The sequence below is a fragment of the Pan troglodytes genome, chromosome X (genome assembly GCF_028858775.2).
Source record: "Pan troglodytes isolate AG18354 chromosome X, NHGRI_mPanTro3-v2.0_pri, whole genome shotgun sequence".
NCBI classification, from domain to species: Eukaryota; Metazoa; Chordata; class Mammalia; order Primates; family Hominidae; genus Pan; species Pan troglodytes.
Window position 1 is genome coordinate 20,716,252 of NC_072421.2, and position 22,978 is coordinate 20,739,229.

At 40.8% G+C, this 22,978-nt stretch overlaps 1 protein-coding gene and 2 non-coding genes across 3 annotated transcripts; all 3 read right to left on the minus strand.

Moving 5' to 3' along the window:
• Positions 1-545: 545 nt before the first annotated feature.
• Positions 546-17,050, minus strand: EIF1AX (eukaryotic translation initiation factor 1A X-linked). Its single transcript, XM_024353042.3, has 7 exons — positions 16,686-17,050; positions 12,948-13,031; positions 10,150-10,253; positions 8,365-8,415; positions 6,594-6,675; positions 4,931-5,022; positions 546-2,733 (listed from the first exon to the last, which is right to left on the minus strand). The coding sequence occupies exons 1-7, from the start codon at positions 16,699-16,701 to the stop codon at positions 2,728-2,730; spliced, it is 435 nt and encodes a 144-aa protein (XP_024208810.1). The 5' UTR covers positions 16,702-17,050; the 3' UTR covers positions 546-2,727.
• Positions 10,474-10,543, minus strand: LOC112207208 (small nucleolar RNA U2-30). Its single transcript, XR_002941662.1, has one exon. It is a non-coding gene; the product is annotated as a small nucleolar RNA U2-30 (small nucleolar RNA).
• On the minus strand, positions 10,715-10,794 carry LOC112207209 (small nucleolar RNA U2-19). The gene has a single exon (XR_002941663.1). It is a non-coding gene; the product is annotated as a small nucleolar RNA U2-19 (small nucleolar RNA).
• Positions 17,051-22,978: the final 5,928 nt, after the last annotated feature.

Genomic DNA, 22,978 nt, shown 5'->3' on the forward strand with positions numbered 1-22,978 from the left:
GTCAATACCGGTTGTTGTTAAGTCTGTATACAAGTAAAGTATAAATCTAGCTATTTTACTCAAAACATGCTTTTACCTATTTGATTACTCAGAGTTACTCTGAAATCAATAATGACAGCAGTTTATACCTATGAAAGATGTTACTGAACATCATAAACTAATATTTACATTAGATGAGATTAAGTTAAATTACAAGTCACAAAGAGTTTGTAAGCAAACATTTATAGCCATGATTCCACAGATGTGGTGAGTAAACCAACAGCCATTCCTAAATAAAATACAAGAATTTCCATCATGCATAGTTTACAGGCTTGGTAAGAAGCGGTCTCTTTAGGGGCTAGATGCTTAAGAAATATTCAACAAACAATGAAATCTTGGCTTTTTTTTTTTTTTTTTACACAAATGTTTGGTTATGTAGCCACATTAGTGATAAAACATATTCATATTCTAACTGCAAGTGGAATAAACATTGCAACAAAAATGCAACCCAATCAAAATCATTAGTAATAACTATTACTCCCTCTTAGCAGTAAGAACCATTATTCTTGGATTTCAAACATTTTATTTTCTGTGCATAGCTTATAGCACTGTATTATAGGAATCAGAGTGTATAAGCAAAAAAATGAAAAATAAAACTTCTTGAAGACCATTTCCATTATTTATGATTAAATCAATGAAACTATACAATTTCCACATTAAATACAAATTAGTAAAAGAATTCCTCCAAGTAGTATTGCATATAAGCTACAACTTTACCCCAACTATTTTAATCACTATGATTCGAGATTTCCTAGGATTTAACAGCCCAAGATTGGGCTGTTACTACCTCAGCAAGAACAATCACCAGTAAATACATGAACTGGGGTTATAGCTGAATTTTTAGAAACTCTCCAGACAAACCACGTGTTAGAGGAGGTAAGTAGAAAAACTAATGTTTGAGCTGTGCTATTCCTACCAGGAACTATATCAAATATGCAAAGTTCAAACATTCTTAGTAAAATAATATGAAAGGATCTATATATACTGTAAATTTAGCAAAAACACTTTTATGTACAGAAGCCTAAATATCTTAGGATGTTTAGAATACCAATGAAGAGAACTGTTAATTCTTCAAGGCTGGTTTCTTATGAGGATTAAAAACCAGCCCTTAGTCTCAGATGCATTCCACCTAGATGTGTTCACGAACTCCATAGAATAAGAAATATAAACCATGAATATGTACTCTTAATTTCCATTCTTCAACTTAATGTTCTATAGTACCTCAGATTTTTAAATCCAGAGTTTGGTGTACACTTAGGAAATTATAGTAAGAGTAGATTAGAGAAGATTTGCTTGTTTTCCTTTTGAAGCCATGTGAAGGTTTATTACCCTGTGTATTTTCATCACTGAGAAGTTCCCTGGTGACTAATAAAATAAAAGTGTCACAAGCTACATGATGGATCTCTTCTTTTAATGTTGCATACAGTTTCAGTTTGGCTAGTGAGGGCTAACTAGCTCAGCCCTAGTTTCATTTTATTAGAGTTGACCACTAAAAACTAAATAAGGAAGTTACCAGTAAAGCTAATTCCCAATACAAGCAAAAAACAAAAACAAAAAACAAAAACAAAACCATTCACATAATAAAATATATCCTTAACACAAAATAAGGGTATAACATATTCTGCAGCATGACATTTTATTTTATTTCTCAGCTGTAGCTTTTTCATTCAGAAATTGGAGACCATCTTTTCATTGAGTTGTTATTCCTTCCTCTTCCCTTAGCTTAGGGATATGTTGAAAAAGGCTTTTCAACAAGTATTTTATTTTTTACAAGTTGCTATGAAATTAAAATTTATATATATCTTAAGTGTTTATAAAGCACTCAAAATTGTAGCTTACATGTATATGACTTCTGAAAATAAAAATCACACTTCTAACATAATCTTTCTGCTCTGCAAAAATATTCTACATACATGCACATGATCAAAACAATCTTTTCATGTTTGGGGTATTTCTTACACATAGTAAAAGAAAAGTCAACAATTATATCAGTACTTCCCCTGTTAAGATAACTGAGTGCCACCTAGTGTTCAATTTCTGCAACTACTAAGCTTACAAATTCAATACTGCTATTAAAACCCAGGTTCTGAAAACGGCATTTTGGAAATCTTTTTTTTTTTTTTATGTTTACGGTGGCAAAATACGACTATGAAAAGAACATGATATCAAAATCAGTATAAAAATAGCCACAGGCTACTTAAATATGACAAACAGACTTATTTTTTTTCTTCAAATGCAGACTTCTGCCTCCCTCAAATTGTATCAAAATCTCAAGGGAATATCTAGGTAACTGGAATATACACAATGATTCTATACAATCAAGAGGCCAGGGCTTAATCAGATTCCGTGAGGACAAGGCAAATGATTTCTTCAAAACACCCATTTTCTTACTGGAAGTGGTAGGAAAAGCAGCAATGCATTTTTTTTTTTTTTTTTGTAATTAGTAGACATGGTCTTCTACCCATAAGCTCCATTACATTAAAAGAACAAAGTGGGCTTAACATCTCACTTAAGATAATTCAGCATTATTATCAGTTTTAAAAAAACCAAAAATATCTTAGAAACAAATCAGTCTGCTTTAACAAATTGCATTCATGCTAATGAAATTTTAATCTTCTTTGTCATGGTCAAAATCCAAATTGTAGGACAATCTTCAGAAAAGATGGAATGTAAAATGTTGAGTTCAATTTAGATCTGGAAGGGAAAAGAACATCAGATGAAAGGAAAAAGAATTCTTATATTCCAACAGTCTACTCCATATATAAGGGAGACTTTCACCTCCTTAGGCTATGTGAGAAACAAATCCAGTTTGAAGAAGCAATTCCTATAATTCTGGCCTGCTATAAGTAAATCGTGATGATCTCCTTTGTAATGTTACATGTTATGCAAAATATTCTTAATAAAATTTACTGTCTCCTTCCTTTAATGCTTGTAATTTGAGATTTTTGTATCTCACGGATGGGAGCAGACACGGGAAGCATGATATGATTGATCCCGTTCAGTGTGATACTGACCTAATTCTCCTGAGTCAATCTGGTTATAGTTAAAACATCTATAAACCACCTGGAGAAATGTCTCAAAGAGTAGGGTTCTCAGGTGACAGAGCCAACTTTTACAAAATGTTCAAGAGAACTCCTTTAATAATCACTCTTTACCATCCCTTTTCCAGCCAGCCAGCTGGGTCCAGTTCTGAGGAGGCGTTGGCCCAGATCCAGAAATTTTTACTGAGAAAATCTTGACCACGCCTAGATTCTCAACCCATTATCTTGGTGCATGCGGCTTCATATCCATGCATGTTCTCTGGTTAGGTTCCTTAATTTTTTTTTTTTTAAAGAGGCCTTCTACCCCTGCTCAGATGTCAAAATGTTTGGGTTGGCGCTTAATCCACATGTCAGCTGCAAGCTCTTATTTACCAAAGAATAGAATTGTTAACTCTATTGTCAAAATATTAGTAACAGTTTAGTCATAAGACTCCTCTTGGCTCAGGGTCTCCAAAATTAAGAAAATAACGGAACAATATGTTTATTTCTCACTTCCTATTTTTGTGTACATGTTAAAATGTCTATAATATTAGTAATTTAACTCACAGTGTGAGTATTCTTGGTCAGGAACAACTGCTCTAGGTATTCCGAAATTCCATCTTTGCATCAAATTTAACGTTATTATGTTATTTATATAGAGACAAAGTCTGGCTATGTTACCCAGGCTGGTCTTGAACTCCTGGGCTCAGGTGATCCTCCCCTATCAGTCTCCTGAGTAGCTGGGACTATGGGTGCATACCACCACATCTGACTTATTATTGTTTTTGGGTTGAAATACACAGGTGGTTTCTGAACTACATTTTAGTTAAAAGAGGTTTGAAAAGAAGAGCCCAAAACAGATTTAAGAGTAACACCCCAATCGCTAAATAAATTTATACTGCCAAAAGATTAAGTTTGAATTTCATTCAATTACAGTAACAGCAGAAGTGCAGTAAAGCATTTACACTTATGGGCATTACTACTTTACTATTAGGAAAGACAATCCATTTTCCTCAAAATAAACATACCAACTGCAAACCAAGAGTTTGCCAACAGTACACACCCAACAGCTAAAAATACCATAATTGGCAATAGGCTTCCATTTTGACAAGGCTTTCAGGGTATGTTGTGATTCCAATGCTTCATATCAAGCTGGTTCAAACAAGATTCTTTCAACACACTAATATTTCAATTAAAAAGGCATGTTCCTTTGATAAGATCTATTTTTCAACTGTCCACTAAATTTCTTAATGGCTATCTCTTTAGAGACTCTTAATTAAACAAGTTATGATTAGAGTGGCTGGCGTTAATATTGCCAATGCAAACACTGACCTTTTCAGGAAGAGAAATTGAAGAGGGTTATAAGAATTCTCAAAATAGGGCCGGGCATGGTGGCTCACGCCTGTAACCCCAGCACTTTGGGAGGCCGAGGAGGGCAGATCACCTGAGGTCAGGAGTTCGAGACCAGCCTGGCCAACGTGATGAAACCTCGTCTCTACTAAAAATACAAAAATTAGCCAGGCGTGGTGGCACGCGCCTGTAGTCCCACCTATTCAGGAGGCTGAGGCAGGAGAATCGCTTGAACCCAGGAGGCAGAGATTGCAGTGAGCTGAGATTGTACCACTGCACTCCAGCCTGGGTGACAGAACGAAACTCCATCTCAAAAAAAAAAAAAAAAAAAAAAAAAGAATTCTCAAAATATAAACAGTTTGACCAGGTGCCTTCTAAATAATATTATTTAATTCAGACAATTCTCAAAATACAACCTTATTTAAGTGTCCCATGTTCTTAAAATTAATGGATGTTAGGGGAAAGTTGGTTTCTCCATGGATAATAACAAAAATTGGAAAACACAAGGTACATCTACTTACGTCATCAATATCTTCATCATCATCTCCAATGTCATCAAACTGAATTTCATCATCATCTCCAGGACCAAATGTATCAGTTTCATTGATTTTAGCTAAGGACACAGTAAGAAATACTCATAAGTCAGCACTGTAATTTACTCAAAGTTTCATCATAAGAGCATTCCTTTTATATAAGACAATAACTATAAAGAATATTTTATGAAAAAAAATTCCTGCAGTGTCACTGCTATGTCAAGATGGGAGTATTTGTGTTACCATTTTCTTTTGTTTGCAAAGGTATTTTTAGTAAGGAAGGCCCTAATTACACTAATTCTGAAGCTATTGTAACTTTCAGGTATACTTCTCAACATACAAGGAAATATGGTAACAACGTATTTCCTTAAGAATAGCTGGTTCACTAATCATCAGATAGACTCATCAATCAGAAAGATCTGGTCAAATCATGATTACCCCTAAGCAATGAAAATGAACCAGGAAGCGCTAGTCCTATTCCTATATACATTAACATTTCTTAGATCAGAAATGCTAAGTAATTTCAGCAGGACTTTCATGCTTAAGTAAAATATAACAAAATTATGTTTTTTCTTAAGATACAACAGAGCCAAAAATAATAACTGCCAAGTGAAAATGCAGGCCTACAAAACAGTATGTCAAGTACATTTCCCCTTTGATGAGGTTATAAGGGACTTATTTTTAGGTTTTCTGCGTTAAGAATTCATTACTTTTGTATTTGGAAGGGTGAAAACCAAGAAATGTTGCTTTTAAAAAATCCTATGGGATACTATTATACAACGATAAAATGGAAATATAACTTTTTAATAAAAATCAGTAATGAGGCCGGGCATGGTGGTTCACGCCTGAAATCCCAGCACTTTGGTAGGCAGAGGTGGGTGGATCATCTGAGGTCAGGAGTTTGAGACTAGCCTGACCAACATGGTGAAACCCCGTCTCTACTAAAACTACAAAATTAGCCGGGCATGGTGGTGCATGCCTGTAATCTCAGCTGCTTTGGAGGCTGAGAATCGCTTGAACCTGGGAGGCAGAGGTTGCAGTGAGCCAAGACTGCACCACTGCACTCCAGCCTGGGCAAAAGAGTGAGACTCCATTTCAAAACAAACAAACAAAATCAGTAACGGTACCTAATTACTTGCCCTTGCTTCATGGTTTTTTGTTTTTTTTTTTAATTTTTTTTGAGACAAGGTCTCACTTTGTCACTCAGGCTCGAGTATAGTGGCATGATCATAGGTCACTGCATCCTTGAACTCTTGGACTCAAGCAATCCTCCCGTCTTGGCCTCCCAAGTAGCTGAGACTACAGGCATGTGCCACCATGCCCGGCTGACTTGCACTTCATGTTTAACCCATATGCGCACTGACAGTCTCTTGAGGAAGGAATTTTAATAGATACTATAACAAAATTATTCCTTTAGTTAGCATTATGTGGAAGTCCAAAGCTTACAGAACTCCTCACCATATTTATTAGGAACAGAATTCCAGTAATTTCTTTCTTATAGTATCTAGTATTATGAAGCATAGGCAGGCATACTTAAAACTAAAAATGTAAGCACTAAAGTAAATAAGCAAAATCCATAGTTCCTTCACCTAAACAGCAACACATAACCTAAATACCATATGACAAGTTAATATAGTAACTCAGACATTACCATGCTCTGGAAGCTCGCCGTATGCCTTCAGACTTCTAGCTTCGTCTGCATTGTATTTTAAAATTACATCAGCTTTGTTATCCTTAAATAGAGACAAATAACTTTAAAAAACTGATCATAACAAAATATTATCAGTTATTTCATAAATTCTCATATTGAATAAACAATCAAATCTCACCGTTTTACTATAAATCTTTCTCCTTTTAAATTTTAAAGCTTTCTCATACCCTCTGAAAAAGATCCTTAGGTTTAACCCAAGAGGAAGCTTATGTACATGCCTGAATGATTAACAAGCTTGGGAAATATAAAGATCTCACTTTAATAAGAGCAGAACTGTGCATACCTCATATTTTAGATTATTTAATATTACCCTTTGATCAGAAGTCTTTTGAAGTACAAAAGTTCCCTGGGACAATAATTTGCAGGGTGATCAAACACTGCAATTCCAAAACTGAGACTGAACTGAGACTGGTATAATGACCTAAGGAAATTATACCTTTCTGTATTATCTGTGCTTCTTTGCCTAGGTATCAATCACAATCTCCTGTGGAGCTTTTATATCTTCTGAAGATAGATTAGTAGATGTGAAGAGAAGCCCAAGAATTAGTATTGTGAGAAGTTCTTTAGGTATTTCTGATGCAAAAGTCCCATTGAGAAATACTGCCTTAGAATGTTTCTACTTCCCTATTTGAAAATAATTTAACTCAGTTAAGGGAGAAAATTGATTGCTTCAACTTCAAGGACAGTGTGATTCAGACCAGTACTTCTTAAAATGTAAAGTGTATAGAAGCCTATGGAGATCTTATTAAAATGCATGTTCTGACTGAAGAGTCAAAGAACCTGTATTTCTAACAAGCTTCCAGAAGATGCTATCGAGCCACTGACCACCCTGTAAGTAGGAGGGGCACGGAAAGATCATGAATAATTTCAAATCAGAAGTTGGTCCTGGCTGTCACTTTACAGTCAAAATGTTACTCATTTTGGACCCTTGGTTTCCTTATCTATCGAACAGGAAATTACTTATTCTTCCTATTTCTGGGGTTATTGTTAGATCATAAGAAAAAAATGGACATTAAAATGGTATGAATTTAAAGCAAGCTTTCTCACCTCAGCGCTATGGATTATTGTGAGGCGGACCATTCTCTGTTATGGGATGCTGTCCTGTGCCCACCCCAGCCTCTATCTACTACATGCTAGCAGCACTGCACCCATCCCCCAGTTGTGACAACCAGAAAAGTCTCCAGACACTGCCAATGTCCCTCGGAGGGCAAAACTGCCCACAGTTGAGAAACAATGGCTTAAAGTGAAGATTTAAATTATTTATTCTGGATTTTTTTTTTTAAATCAAAGTATGATCGAGGCTATACAAATAGAGATAGTATCATACAGGGATGATTTCCAATAGGTGGATGTCAAATGGATCTCACAGACCCACAATGAGTCTACAGAGTCAAGGGTTACGATCACGAAAGGCAACCACCACTTTCTTTCTTTCCCAAGTGCTCCTTTAGATTTATAGCACATACCTATGTTGTGATGTGTATTGTAATTACTTGTGTGCTTAACTCTCTCCAATACCAGGCTATGAGCCTTTTGTGGGATGGGCACTTAACTCATTCAGCTGTATCCCCTAAAATAATGGCTCCCAGATTTTGATTTAAACATAATCCCTGGGATTCCTAGCACAATGCCTAAAACAAAACTGGCTCTTAAGAAATGGCTCATCAAATTCAAGCCAGTAAAATAGGAAAAATTTACATGTAAATTTTACCTGGTAGTCTCGGAGACCAACCAAAATAATGTCCGAGGTATTTATCCAAACCTACAAAAGAAAAGTCACTGCCCGTCATATTTAAAATAACGAAGAATCAAGAAATTCCAGAGTAACAATCAATTAGTTTAGAAATTAAGAGATTTTAGGCCAGGAGCGGTGGCTTATGCCTGTAATCCCAGCACTCTGGGAGGCCAAGGTGGGCGGATCACCTGAGGTCAGGAGTTCGAGACCATCCTGGCCAACATGGCAAAAACCCGTCTCTACTAAAAAATACAAAAATTAGCTGGGCGTGGTGGCATGCCCTTGTAGTCCCAGCTACTCGGGAGGCTGAGGCTGGAGAATCACTTGAACCTGGGAGACGGAGGTTGCAGTGAGCCAAGACTGCGCTACTGCACTCCAGCCTGGGCAACAGAGTGAGACTCCGTCTCAAAAAAACAAATAAATAAACTTCTTTAAAAGAAAAAAAAAAAAGAAAAGAAATTAAGAGATTTTAGTTTGGGCTGTCACTGTGGCTCACGCCTATAATCCCAGCACTTTGGGAGGTCGAGGCCGGCGGGTCACTTGAGGTCAGGAGTTCAAGACCAGCCTGGCCAAAATGGTAAAACCTTGTCTTTACTAAAAATACAAAAATTAGCGAGGCGTGGTGGCGCATGCCTATAATCCCAGCTACTCAGGAGGCTGAGGCTGGAGAAACACTTGAATCTGGGAGGCGGAGATTGCACTGAGCCAAGATTGTGCCACTGCACTCCAGCCTGGATGACAGAGTGAGACTCTGTCTCAAAAAAAAAAGAAAGAAAAAGAAAAAAAGATTTTAGTTTGGGAATAGAAGGATTAACATACCAAATTAAAAAAAATAAATACAAAATCAGAGTTGGGACCTTTAGTCAACCTGATTAATAAATCTGCCTGAATAACTACTGTGATGGTGAATTAATCATTACTTTCCAAGGCAGTCCATTCACGATGACATTCAAGAGATGCAACATTAATACAAGGCTTATATAACTCATATTCAAATTTTCTGAATGTACACTTTACAGCTATATGTCCAATTCCTAAATCAGAATCCAAACAAGGGCAACCTACTGCATTTAACTGTCAGGTCTCTTTAAGTCTCCTTGCAACTAGAATAGTACCCCAGCTTTTTTTTTTTTTTTTTTTTTTTGAAACTTTCATGACAGTAACATTGCATTAAGAGCTGGGCCATCTGGCTGGGTACAGTGGCTCATGCCTATAATCCCAGCATTTTGGGAGGCCAAGGTGGGCTGATTGCTTGAGCTCAGGATTCGAAACCAGCCTAAGCAACATGAAGAAACCCCATCTCTACAAAAAATACAGAAATTAGCCAGGCATGGTGGCACAGGCCTGTAGTCCCTGCTACACGGGAGGCTGAAGTGGGAGGATCACTTGAACCAATGAGGGTGAGGTTACAGTGAGCCCAGATCATGCCACTACACTACAGGCTGGGTGATAAGAGTGAGACCCTGTATCAAAAAAAAGACAAGGAAAAAAAAAACTGGGCCGTTTGTTTTTGCAGAATGTCTCTCAATTTGGACTTTTTGGGCAGGAATACAATACAAGTGATACAAATGCTTCTTTAACATTAGAACCTGTATAAAATTACCATTACAGACCTTGCTATTTTACTTATAGGTAAATCACTGTTTACCAAGGTAAGTCTTTTGGGAATTTCCAAAAATGAAGTCCATGGACAGTTAAAAACTGTAGAGGGATTTTCCCCCTTAACCAATTTTATATTAAAGTAAAACAAATCACACCTACCTTTTTTCTCAATTTTCCTCTGATGTGACATAACCTCTTTACACCATCGAAACACATTGCTTCTAGCCGTCCATTTCCCAACATTTTGATTACCTGAGCATATTCTAGCGGGGAGAAAGGAAAAGGGTATGGAATATTGTTCAACTTTTGATAACAGCAACTTAAAGTCCACATAAAACTGTCAAGAGAATAAAGTTGCACCAGTTGGGAATAAATACATATAGTAAAAATATAAACAAACATAAGGGAGTGATAAACATCAAGTTAGTTAATGGCAGAGCTAGAACTAAGACTCTATGATGCCATTTCTTTCTTTCTTTTTTCTGAGCTCAGGTCAAGTGTAGAAACCTTCATAGTTACAAAGGTCAGTCGTAAAACCTTTACATCATTGCCCAGAAATGATTAGGCTTTCATAGACATACATACGCACCCCCTCACCCCCAATCTCATTCATTCCTACAACTGCTACCTTTATAAACACGTGTGGGTGCACACACACACCCCCCCCCCCACACACACACCAGATATATGCCCTTATTGTTTTACATTGTTTTATAGTTTTGCTTCTCAGAACTGTAGAGATCATGCATCAGGTAGACTGGAAAGCCTTCTGATGCTCAGATTTGGCTAGTTTCATCATTGATCCACTTCAGTAAAAGCAGATCTCAGAGAATGTAATGCCATTTCTATAATATACTGTCTCTGCTATTAGACATGTTTAAATTATCGACTCATTCTGAATAAGTAGATTGACTACCCCACTTTTGGCTCTCCTTTACCTCAGTACCTTTAGGTGCAAATCTCATAATTTTTAGTTCATTTAGCAAACAAAAACAAACTTCAAACAATGTCTTTGTTGAATTAGAATGTGACTAATCCCCAGAGAGGATGTCCATTAATTTGTAAGTAAATATACTGAGACTTCATTTTGAAAGGCTCAACAGTGGGGATGACTTGTGGAAGTCAATTACTCAGACTACAGTGAGTTTAGCACCCATCTACCACCTCAACATGGTTGGTCAACTCAAAGGCAGCCTTTCTTCTGAAGTGAGGGAAAAAGTAATAATAAAACAGTGTCTGCCCAAGTCAAGTCAGCTGCTATTTTAGAGGCAAGGATGACCAAGGCTAAGAAACCAAAGGACTTTTAGCCAGAAAACGTATCTCATGTTTACTGGTTTATATGTATGGCATAATAAATCCACCCAAAGTTCTATTAAAAGCTAAAGTACTGGAAATAATTGGAATACCTGAGGAAATATGGAGTATATACTAGATATTATATCAATGTCAAATTACCTGAGTGTGATAATTCTCTTCTAGTTATATAAGAAAATATACTTGCACTTAGAAGATACATGATCAAGTAAGGGAAAAGTTAACATGATGTCTCTAAATTTCAAATGGTCCTCAAGAAATCCTACATATGGGGCTGGGTGCGGTGGCTCACGCCTGTAATCCCAGCACTTTTGGAGGCCGAGACGGGTGGATCATGAGGTTAGGAGATCGAGACCCATCCTGGCTAACACAGTGAAACCCCGTCTCTACTAAAAATACAAAAAAAATACCCAGGCATGGTGGCGGGCGCCTGTAGTCCCAGCTACTTGGGAGGCTGAGGCAGGAGAATGGCGTGAACCCGGGAGGTGGAGCCTGTAGTGAGCCGAGATCGCGCCACTGCACTCCAGCCTGGGCGACAGAGCGAGACTCCATCTCAAAAAAAAAATTAAAAAATCCTACATATATATTTCTTTATATGTGTGTGTACAGATGAAGGATTTAAGGGAGTTTGTTGCACTAATACTGCAACTTTCTGTAGGTTTGAAATGGCTCGAAATAAAAGTAACAGGAAAGGGCAAACGATCCAGTTAGGATTTATTTGACTAGTGCTATGTATCTTGGTCTGGCACTTACAATATTCTTCAGTCTAATAAAATCAGTTAACTGTTCAGTTTCATTTTATTGTAGTTTACGAAGTTATATGCTAATGGCACTGGAGAATGGAGAGGTCTATAAGGGCCTCAGGCTCATCCTTCAAATGTCCATGGTCTACTCAACATATTATATGTACCATTCACTACCAGAAATGCTAATCATAGAACTGCCAACTAAATCATAGAACTGTCAACCATAGCTCAATTCCCTCTGAACTATACGACACATTCTTAGTTCCCAGTACTTTGGGAGGTCATGGTGGGAGAATCACTTGAGCCCAGGAGTTCGAGAATAGCCAGGGCAACATATGAAGACCTCATCTCTATACAGTGTTTTTTTTTTGTTTTTTTTTTGAGACAGAGTCTCCCTCTGTCACCCAGGCTGGAGTGCAGTGGTGTGATCTCGGCTCACTGCAACCTCCGCCTCCCAGGTTCAAACAATTCTCCTGCCTCAGCCTCCTGAGTAGCTGGGATTACAGGCACGTGCCACCACGCCCAGCTAATTTTTGTAATTTTAGTAGAGACAGGGTTTCATCATGTTGGTCAGGCTGGTCTCGAACTCCTGACCTCGTGATCCGCCCGCCTTGGCCTCCCAAAGTGCTGGGATTACAGACGTGAGCCACTGCGCCCAGCCTAAAAAAATTTTTAAAATTAGCCAGACATGGTGGTGTGTGCCTGTAGTCCCAAATACTCGGGAGGCTGAAGTGGAAGGACTGCTTCAGCCCAGGAGGTCATGGCTGCAGTGGGCTGTAATCGTGCCACCACACTTCACCCTGGGCAATGGGCAAGACGCTGTCTCAAAAAAATAAAGTCCCCAGCTAAAAAAGAAAGGATGTTATTTTAAAAAGCGTAATTTATGAAAACACTTACCCTGACCATCCTCTTTGAATACCAGTTCTCTTTTTTCAGATTCATTCTCATTCTTACCCCTGCGTCTATTTTTACCTCCTTTACCTGATGGTTTAAAAAAAAGAAAAGGAGGTAAATGACATTAATTATCTGTAAAACAGTATGAAATAAAATGAAATTAAGGCTTATAAAACCATTTTTTAAAAGATCACTTAAATTAAAAAATTCATCTATTTTAGCTACTCACAATCATATTAAATTTACAATCTCCAATCCCAACATTAACACATTATCACCTCCCTACCCTTCTTGGAATTTCCTTTGGGGATTTTTCTGACATAAAATACACATAAATAGCAGATATTATGTTAAAAAAGATAGAAAAACATTTCACTTTAGCACCCATCCTTTTGAAATAAAAATGCAATTCTATACATGTTCTTCTAAGCGGAAATCTTGGGTGTCTTCTAAAGCCAGGCCCTATGCAAGGAACCCGATACTTTCAAAATTAAGTGAAGACAGTGTCTGGACAGAGAACTGTGGTTTTCAAACTTTTGGTAGCAGAGTACCATAAATATTGAAATCTCACTGGGTGCAGTGGTGTGCGCCTTGGGTCTCAGCTACTCAGGAGGCTCAGGTGGGAGGATCACTTGAGCAAGCCCAGGAGGTTCCAGGCTAGCCTGGGCAACATAGCGAGACACTGTCTCTTAAAAAATAAAAAAGATCTGTTCGGTACCCAATTTACTTTCTTTTATAATGCTGGTCCCTACTCAACACCCCTGTTTCTATTATATGACCCCAGTGACCATGCTCTTAACCACTATGCAATAATTCTGCCCATTTACTTGTCACAATCACCCCATGAGGTCATAACATTCATTTATTCCCAGTTTACCCATGAGTTCCCTGAAGCTCAGAGAAGTTAAGTAAGTCGCTTAGCTTCAGTGAGTAAATCAATTCACTGATTATAGTCAGTAAGCTGGGGTGACCAAAGTCACAATGTTTTTTTTGCCCCTAGCCCCCACATAAGCTTACCTCTCCACAGCATTTTGCTCCCATTCCAGAAAGGAAACCACATTGGCAGCCATTTCCAAAAGGCAGGAAAAAGGCTGTAAGTGGTAATGACCCTAAGAGACTCATGGGAAGAGCTTGGAAGCAGCAAAAAGTTCATAACCCAAATAGAATCATGAATGTGCACCTGATCACTGCAAAGACAGACATCTAACTTCTTGAATCGAGTCCACTTACTATCTCCTGGGGCAGTCTCACATTGCTCTGTGCTATTTTAGGGGGGCCTCTACAATTTCCTGACCCACCTAGAGTCCTTAGAATTCAGTATCTGAGGCATTCTTAGGGAACACTGAAACTAATTCCTAGAAAGAGAAAAGTATCAAGCCATTAATCATGCCACATCTGCAAAACAGAGTGCAAGCTCCTTCAGGGCAAGATCATACCTGCTCTGTTTATTGAGTTATATACCTGAGTTCACTAATTCTTCAAATGAATCTGTCAAGAATAGTCCATATATTGCTAACGGAGTGGTGAGTTAAAAATCATAGGCAGTAACTTCTTCAAAGTGTGGGAGCACTATACCCTAAATGCTCATGAGTGGGCCAAATGATACCCCTTTTCCTGATTTGAGGATGGGTTTCTAAGAATTTCTAGAATAAGCTGATATGAATCAATCCAAAGCAAAAGTCACTTAACACATAGTATGTGGCAAATTTTACCCTTACTTGTGTAACCACAGCTTATATTCACAGGGCTTCTGGATTTTCCAATGAAGGAAAACAATAAACGACTTTATTTCTACATTAGTAAATCCCATCTCATAAAATTCAGGGGTCATGAAAAGTACCATTCCTCTAAGTAAGATAACTAAGAACTGATTGGTTTCAGACAGTACAGGAATGATAAACACCAATCTCAGCCTGGTGATTACCTCCAAAAAGAGAGTAAAAGGTGATTAGGGCTTTACCTCAATCTGCGTTGTAATTCTTAAATTCAGAGTAATGGGTTCCCAGGTACATCATGTTAGCTGTATTTTTTGTATGCCTCAAATGTTATTTAAGAAAAGATTAATTACTTGTCAATTTACCAGAATTAACCATACCGGGATCACTCCCCTTTGTATTTTATTGCCATGTAATGGGATGTTCTTTAAATTCTCTGTTGAATGAATGAGACTAGGTCTGAGTGTACAACAATTAAAGTGACATCAACATTCTTTAAACCAGAGTTGTTTTGGAGAAATTCCCAGAGAGGCTCTTTCTTAAGACATGAGGCTAGGGAACTAGATGTGATTTAGTGTAGAAGTCCTATCCCCTTGGAACCAAAGCAGAACCTATTATTCACCTAAGGGTGGAGTCGACAGGAGGTAGGTGACTTAAACCAACAAATATTTATTAAGCATCTACTAATTGTCAAGTGCTAGCAATCCAATGAGATTAAGACAGATACTATTCCTGCCTTGTAGAGCTTACAGCCTGGTGGAAGAATTGGAAAACTTATTACTAGAAATAAAGGTGAGAATAAGATGGAAGTGATCCCCTTACCACCTCAGAGAGAATAAAGGATTATACAGAAGAAAACTCTAAGACTTTAAAATTTTTTGTTTATAACTCCATCTTTTCCAAAATAATGAGCAGTGACTGCACCAACTTGTGCACAGAACACCTCGACCAAGTACCCTAAGGGATAAAGTAATAAGTGACAGCTACAAAGAGGAAATGTGGTAGAATCCCTGGAGCCAGCTGTCAAGTAGAAAAGAGAGCAGAAGTAGGCCTGTGTCAGGGGAGGGTTTCCTCTAGAATGAATAATCAAAGGAGACTACTTACGGACTATGAAGTATGCTCCTCTCCTGTAGGAAAATACAGTATTTTCCCTATATTTACTTGCACAATTTTCTTCAAGTTATACGGCTATTAAAAATGACAGGAACACTGTAAATCTATAAAAGTAATTTCTTTAGGAGTGTTCTGTTTTTTGTTTTTTGTTTTTTTAAGATTAGGCCTTCCGTTTTGGAAATCCCAAATAAAGTTATCCTCAAGTCTGATCATTTGTGAACGCTTAGCCTCAGAACGGAGGACACTTAAATTAGGTCTTTATTCTCACAACATATGCATCATCTGAAGCAAAAGTAGAAAACTTGGCTCAATATGGAATAAGTCTTCAGCAAACAAACATAAGCTATATCCTGTAAAGGGGTGGAGAGAGTAAATCTCTAGAGGTGAGCCTTAGAAATGTATCAAGGTTTCACCCACTGTTCACAAGGGACAGCGAGTAGCCTCAACAATACTGAACTGTCCATAAAGAAACCCATGCAGGAGTACCTGGTGCTCACGAATGCAGACAGCACTCTGAAAGTTCAGAACGGCTTCCAGGGATTAACCCCTCATGTCCGGGAAGGCCAAATGGGCCTATCTACTAAGCCTAGGCCACCCCGGGGAAGGTTCCCGCCACCGTCCCCACCGAGCAGCGGTCAGTCTGGCGCGAATCAGGAGCAAAAGCCCACATTCTCCCGCAGGAGGCCCTACAAAAATGGCGCCGGCTCCACCCCAATGTGACCAAACTGGGCAACAGGAGTTAACTTCCCAGCTCCTCTCCCGAGCTCAGAGTCGCGTGTGGGGCGCCCAGCCGCCGGCAGGCAGGGCGGGAAGGAAAAAGGATCACTGCGGCCTGGGTGACCTGCAATCTACGGGCAGGACCTGGGAGACCCGGCCGAGCAGAGCCGTGGTCCGGGGGTCCGGGCGGCATTACCTTTATTCTTGGGCATGGCGGTGGCGGCGACCTCGCGGCGTCTCTGACTTCTTTCCGGGTAGCGGCGACCGCGGCGGCTGCTGCTCCGAGGGGCGACACGAGGGAGCGCGCGGGACCAAGTAGGTGCTGGAGGCCAGGCAACGTGCGCGGGAGAGGTTGGCGACCGAGCTCTTCAGAGATCCGCCTGCGTCCACGCTCGGCGGCAGCAAATGGCGCCGCGACTCTTTGCGTCGCTTTTCCCCGCCTCCCGTCGCCGGCTGGGCCCGCCCCCAGGCTTTATGACGCAGGCGTGGCCGACTGACTCCTTTTGTTAGAGCCGAGGGAGACGCGTTGTGGGAGGGTGCGCAGCAAGCCAGAGAGGACGCGAGGGGCAGGGCCTCAAGCAGGGAAAAGGCGGAGTCAGGGAGGGAGGGGGAGAGACTCTGCGTCATAGAAAAGGGCGGGTTGAGGTGGCGCTTGCTGCTGGTTAAGACCAGACCTCTGCTGCTTTGTAGCAAACGCGCGTCTCCCGGTTTGACAAGTGGCTGACTCGTTAACCTCGTGGTTAGCTCAGTTTTTAAAAAATATGTATATTTTAATTTTTATTTTATTTTTTGAGACGGAGTCTTGCTCTAGAGTCGCCCAGGCTGGAGTGCAGTGGCGCGATCTCGGCTCACTGCAACCTCTGCCGCCCGGGTTCAAGCGATTCTCCTGCCTCGGCCTCCCGAGTAGCTGGGATTACAGGCACGTGCCGCCACGCCCGTCTAATTTTTGTGTTTTTAGTAGAGACGGGGTTTCAGCATCTTGGCTAGGCTGGTCTTGAACTCCTGACCACGTGATCCACCCGTCTCGGCCTCCCAAAGTGCTGGGATTACAGGCGTGAGCCACCGCGCCCGGCCAATATTTTAATTTTTTTATTAAGACGGAGTCTTGCTCTATCGCCCAGGCTGGAGTGCAGTGGCGCGATCACGGCTCACTGCAACCTCCGCCTCCCGGGCTCAAGCGATTCTCCTGCCTCAGCCTCCCGAGTAGCTGGGATTACAGGCATGTGCCACCATGCCCAGGTAATTTTAGTACTTTTAGTTGAGACGGGGTTTCACCATGTTGGCCAGGCTGGTCTCGAACTCGTGACCTCAACTCGCGCCCGCCTCGGCCTCCCAAAGTGCTGGGATTACAGGCGTGAGCCACCGTGCCCAGCCGGTTAGCTCATAACGCAGTCCTTTCACTCGCCCAGCCGGGTTGGGAGCCTGATGGGAAGGGCAAGGCTTTCCTGGCATCCATTACCAAAGCATAATATTTGCATGGCACTTGTTATTACTCTTTAAGTCTGTCTGTCCTACCTCACTGTAAACCTTACCGGGCAGAGACCATGTTTGTTGCTTACCATTACCCCCACTTAGCTGAATGTCTGGCACATAATAGGTGTTCAATACACACAGAAAGGGAGGGAGGGGAGAAAAGACTTAAGCTCAATGTTAATGGGCTGAATTGTGTCCCCCCCAAAATTCGTATGTTCACGTTCTAATCCCCAGTAACTCAATGTGACTGTATTTGGACATAAGTTCTTCAAAGACGTGATTAAATTGAAATGAGGTCATTAGTGTGGACCCTTATCTGACTGGTGTCCTTACAAGAAGATATTATTAGGCCACAGGCATAGAGGGAGAACACCACGTGAACAAGAAGGTAGCCATCTATAAGCCCAGGAGAGAGGCCAACCCTGTTGACGCTTGATTTTAGACTTTCAGTCTCCAGAACAATGAGAAAATAAATTTCTGTTGTTTAAGCCACTCAGTACGTGGTACTTTGTTATGACAGTCCTAGCAAACTAATACAGCTGGCTAATGCTGGGCTGTACTCTACAAGATTTATTTCTAAGTAAACTTATTTTGACTAAACCAAGTAAACTTATTTTAAATAAATCACCTTTCCACAAACACCAGGATTTGCACATACTTAGAAGACAGAAATAAAGTATCATCATCTAATATAGTGGTTCTTTTCTGTGAACATTTGGCAGCGTCAACCAGAAATGTTTCTGGTTGTCATAACTTGAGGAGGGGGGCAGTGATGCTGGCATCTAGTGGGCAGAGGCCAGGGATGCGGCTAAACATCCTACAGTGCACAGTACAATCTCCCCTCCCCCGTACAAGCAAACAATTATCCAGCCCAAAACATCAGCAGAGCTGATATTGAGAAACCCAATGACAGATGCACTTCTTAGAGTGAAATTGAAAGATAATGGGGGACTCAAAGTTCTGGGTTTCTCTTTCTATCTGCAATATTTTTCAATTTACATAATTGAGGATGAAAGGATTTTTTATGAAATTTATTTAAATTTTGCTCCAAGGTCAAATAATTATGAACTTGAGCTTTGGAGTTAGAGAGGCCTGGGTTCAAATTCAAGCTCTGCAGTAACTTATTACTCTATTTTCTTGGGCAAGTTTTAATCTCTTTACAAGCCTCCGTTTTCTCATCTGTAAATTGGATGTAGGAATAGTACTAACCGGCCAGGCGCAGTGGCTCACACCTATAATCCCAGCACTTTGGGAGGCCGAAGTGGGCGAATCACCTGAGGTCAGGAGTTCGAGACCAGCCTGGCCAAAATGGTGAAACCCCATCTCTACTCAAAAATTCAAAAATTAGCCGGGTATGGTGGCAGGCGCCTATAGTCCCAGCAACTTGGGAGACTGAGGCAGGAGAATCACTTGAACCCAGGAGGCGGAGGTTGCAGTGAGCCAAGATTGCGCCACTGCACTCCAGCCTGGGCAACAAGAGTGAAACTCCATCTCCAACAAACAAACGAACAAAAAAAAAAAAGAAAAAAAAAAAGAATAGTACTTACATTAGGTTGTTGCAGGAATTAAATTGATATAATGCATTCAATTAGCAATTGTGCCTAGTACATGGTAAGTAGTTAGACTCTAAGAGTCTGGAACTCTAAATGTTTAAAAATAAAAAGTTTCTGTCAATTACCCAGTATAAAACCTCAAAGAGGAAAAAAATATCAGGCTTCATTTCTCTACTGTAGGATGGTTCCCCCATCTGACTGATCATCTTAATCACTTGGAAGGAAGTGAGTCAGGTGGACATCTGGGGGAAATGTGTTCTAGGCAGAGGGAACAGCAAGGGCAAAGGCCCTGAGTGGAAGCATGCTTGGTATATTCAGGAAACAGCAAGAAGCCAGGTGCAGTGGCTTCCACCTGTAATCCCAGTGACTCAGGAGGCTGAGATGGGAAGATCGAGCTTGAGGCCAGTAGTTCGAGACCAGCCCAGGCAACATAGCGAGACCCACCCCCCCATCTCTAAAATAATAAACACACGACAGTAAAAAAAGCCAGGCATGGTAGTTCACATCTGTAGTCCCAGCTACTTGGGAGGCCGAGGCAGGAGGATCCTTAGAGCCCAGGAGTTTGAGGATGCAATGAGCTATGATCGTGCCACTGCATTTCAGCCTGGGCAACAGAGTGAGACCCCATGAAAGAAAGAAGGAAAGGAGGAAGGAGGGAAGGACATAAATGAAGGAAAGGAAAGAAGGAAGGAAGGAAGAAAAGAAAGGTCAGTGTGGCTAGAATGCATTGAGCCAAGGGAAGAATTTGAAGAGATGAGATTGGAGAAGTAAGGAGGCCGGATCACTTGTAATCTTCAGTAGGTTTTTTTTTTTTTTTTTTTTTTGAGACGGAGTCTCGCTCTGTCGCCCAGGCTGGAGTGCAGTGGCGCGATCTTGGCTCACTGCAACCTCCGCCCCCTAGGTTCAAGTGATTCACCTGCCTCAGCCTCCCTAAGTAGCTGGGATTACAGGTGTGCGCTACCGTGCCTGGCTAATTTTTGTATTTTTAGTAGAGACGGGGTTTCGCCATGTTGGCCAGGCTGTTCTCGAACTGCTGACCTCAAGTGATCCACCCGCTTTGGCCTCCCAAAAGGCTGGGATTACAGGCATGAGCCACTGCGCCCGGCCTTTCAGTAGGTTTTTAAATAGATCATTTTGGTTTCTGTGTTAAGAACAGACTGTAGGGGGCAAGGGTGGAAATGGAAACCACACAGGAGGCTACTGTAATAGTCCGAACGAAAGACAGTTGTGGCTTGGACTAGGGTATAAAGTTTCTTTTTAGGATGGTGAGAATGTTCTAAAATTACATTATAATAATGGTTGCACAACTCTGTAAGTACTATACTAAAAGACATTAAATTGCTGGGTGCGGTGGCTCACACCTGTAATCCCAGCACTCTGGGAGGCCGAGGCGGGCGGATCACAAGGTCAGGAGTTCGAGACCAGCCTGGCCAATATGGCAAAACCCCGTCTCTACTAAAAAATACAAAAATTAGCCACGCGTGGTGGTGTGCACCTGTAGTCCCAGCTACTTGGGAGGCTGAGGAGGGAGAATCACTGGAACCCATGAGCTGAGATCGTGCCACTGCATTCCAGGCTGGGCAAGAGTGAGACACTGTCTCAAAAAAAAAATAAAAACAAAACAAAACAGTAAATTGTACACTTTTTTTTTTGAGACAGAGTTTCACTCTTGTCTCCTAGGCTAGAGTGCAATGGCGTAATCTCAGCTCACTGCAACCTCTGCCTCCCAGATTCAAGTGATTCTCCTGCGTCAGCCTCATGAGTAGGTGGGATTATAGGCTCCTGCCACCATGCCCGGCTAATTTTTGTATTTTTAGTAGAGACGGGGTTTCGCCATGTTGGCCGGGCTGGTCTTGAACTCCTGACCTCAGGTGATCCACCTGCCTCGGCCTCCCAAAGTGCTGGGATTACAGGCATGAGCCACCATGCCCGGCCTAGATTGTACACTTTAAATGGTGAACTGTATGGCGTGTAAACTATATCTCAATAAAACTGTTAAAGAAATAGGAGATGGATCAAATGACAAATGGTACTGAGGGTTTAGCTGAGGTTAGAAAATATAAATTTGCAGTGGTATCAGTTTGCATAATTATATGGTTTTCGAAACCACCATTGCAAAATTGTAACTGAGACAATGAGATCTGACCTAACCAACTCCAACTCCATCTTGTTTCTTTTTTTTTTTTTTTTTGAGACGGAGTCTCACTCTGTCGCCCAGGCTGGAGCGCAGTGGTGAGATCTCGGCTCACTGCAAGCTCCGCCTCCCGGGTTCACGCCATTCTCCTGCCTCAGCCTCCTGAGTAGCTGGGACTACAGGTGCCCGCCACCATGCCCGGCTAATTTTTTGTATTTTTAGTGGAGACGAGGTTTCACCATGTTAGCCAGGATGGTCTATGATTTCCTGACCTCGTGATCCGCCCACCTCGGCCTCCCAAAGTGCTGGGATTACAGGCGTGAGCCACCGTGCCTGGCCAACTCCATCTTGTTTCTAACCTCCAAGCTGTCCTTGTTCATTCCTGGGTGTAGGCTGGACTAACTTTAGGAGAAATTTAGTTTACAGTTTAAAACAAAAATGATAACAGCCCTTTCCCAAAATGAATCCCCTTCTTGCCTGGGGACTAGACTGCCTTTGTGGGACTAACAAATTAGCCAAAAGATTAGAAATTATGGTTTAGGAGTCATGCAGCTGGAGGCTACAAGATTCTGACTCTCCCCAAATTGCTCCTGGGGATAACATCGCTATCATAAAGCCTAAGATCAGTGCTTGATATATTTTGCAGACCCTGCATTTGATGGATCAGTTGGCACCACCCAGATCAATAAACTGGCTAATATGAGCTTGTGGCCCCCACCCAGGAACTGACTCATTGCAAGAGGACAGCTTCAATCCCCTATGATTTCATCTCTGACCTGGCCAACCAGCACTCTTGACTCACCGCCCCCCCACCCCCCACCAAATTATCCTTTAAAACTCTGATTCCTGAATGCTTAGGGAGACTGATTTGAGTAATAATAAAACTCCAGTCTCCTATACAGCTGGCTCTGCATGAATTACTCTTTCTCTATTGCAATTCTCCTGTCTTGATAAATTGGCTCTGTCTCCACAGAGCAAGGTGAATCCACTGGGTGGTTACATTTCTTCCATACAATAGCTGACTGCGTACAATCATTAACCAAAATGATCCAGGATTGGAGTTGTTTTTTTTTTTTTTTTTTGCTCAGTGGGTGCAGAATAAGGGAAAAATATAAGGAAGTTGCGGGTGCTTCTAAGAGAGAAGTTCAGATTATCAACTATGGGGCCATGAGGTTCAGTCTGGATAAAAAAGGAAATAAAGACTGGGGACTGTGGGGGAAAACCCCAGAGGTATAAAATTCAAATTCCTTAATATGATTTATTATGCCTTTGATGATCTGGCTCCTGCTTATCTCTTGAGCCTCACATATTTCTTCTTCTCTTACTTTT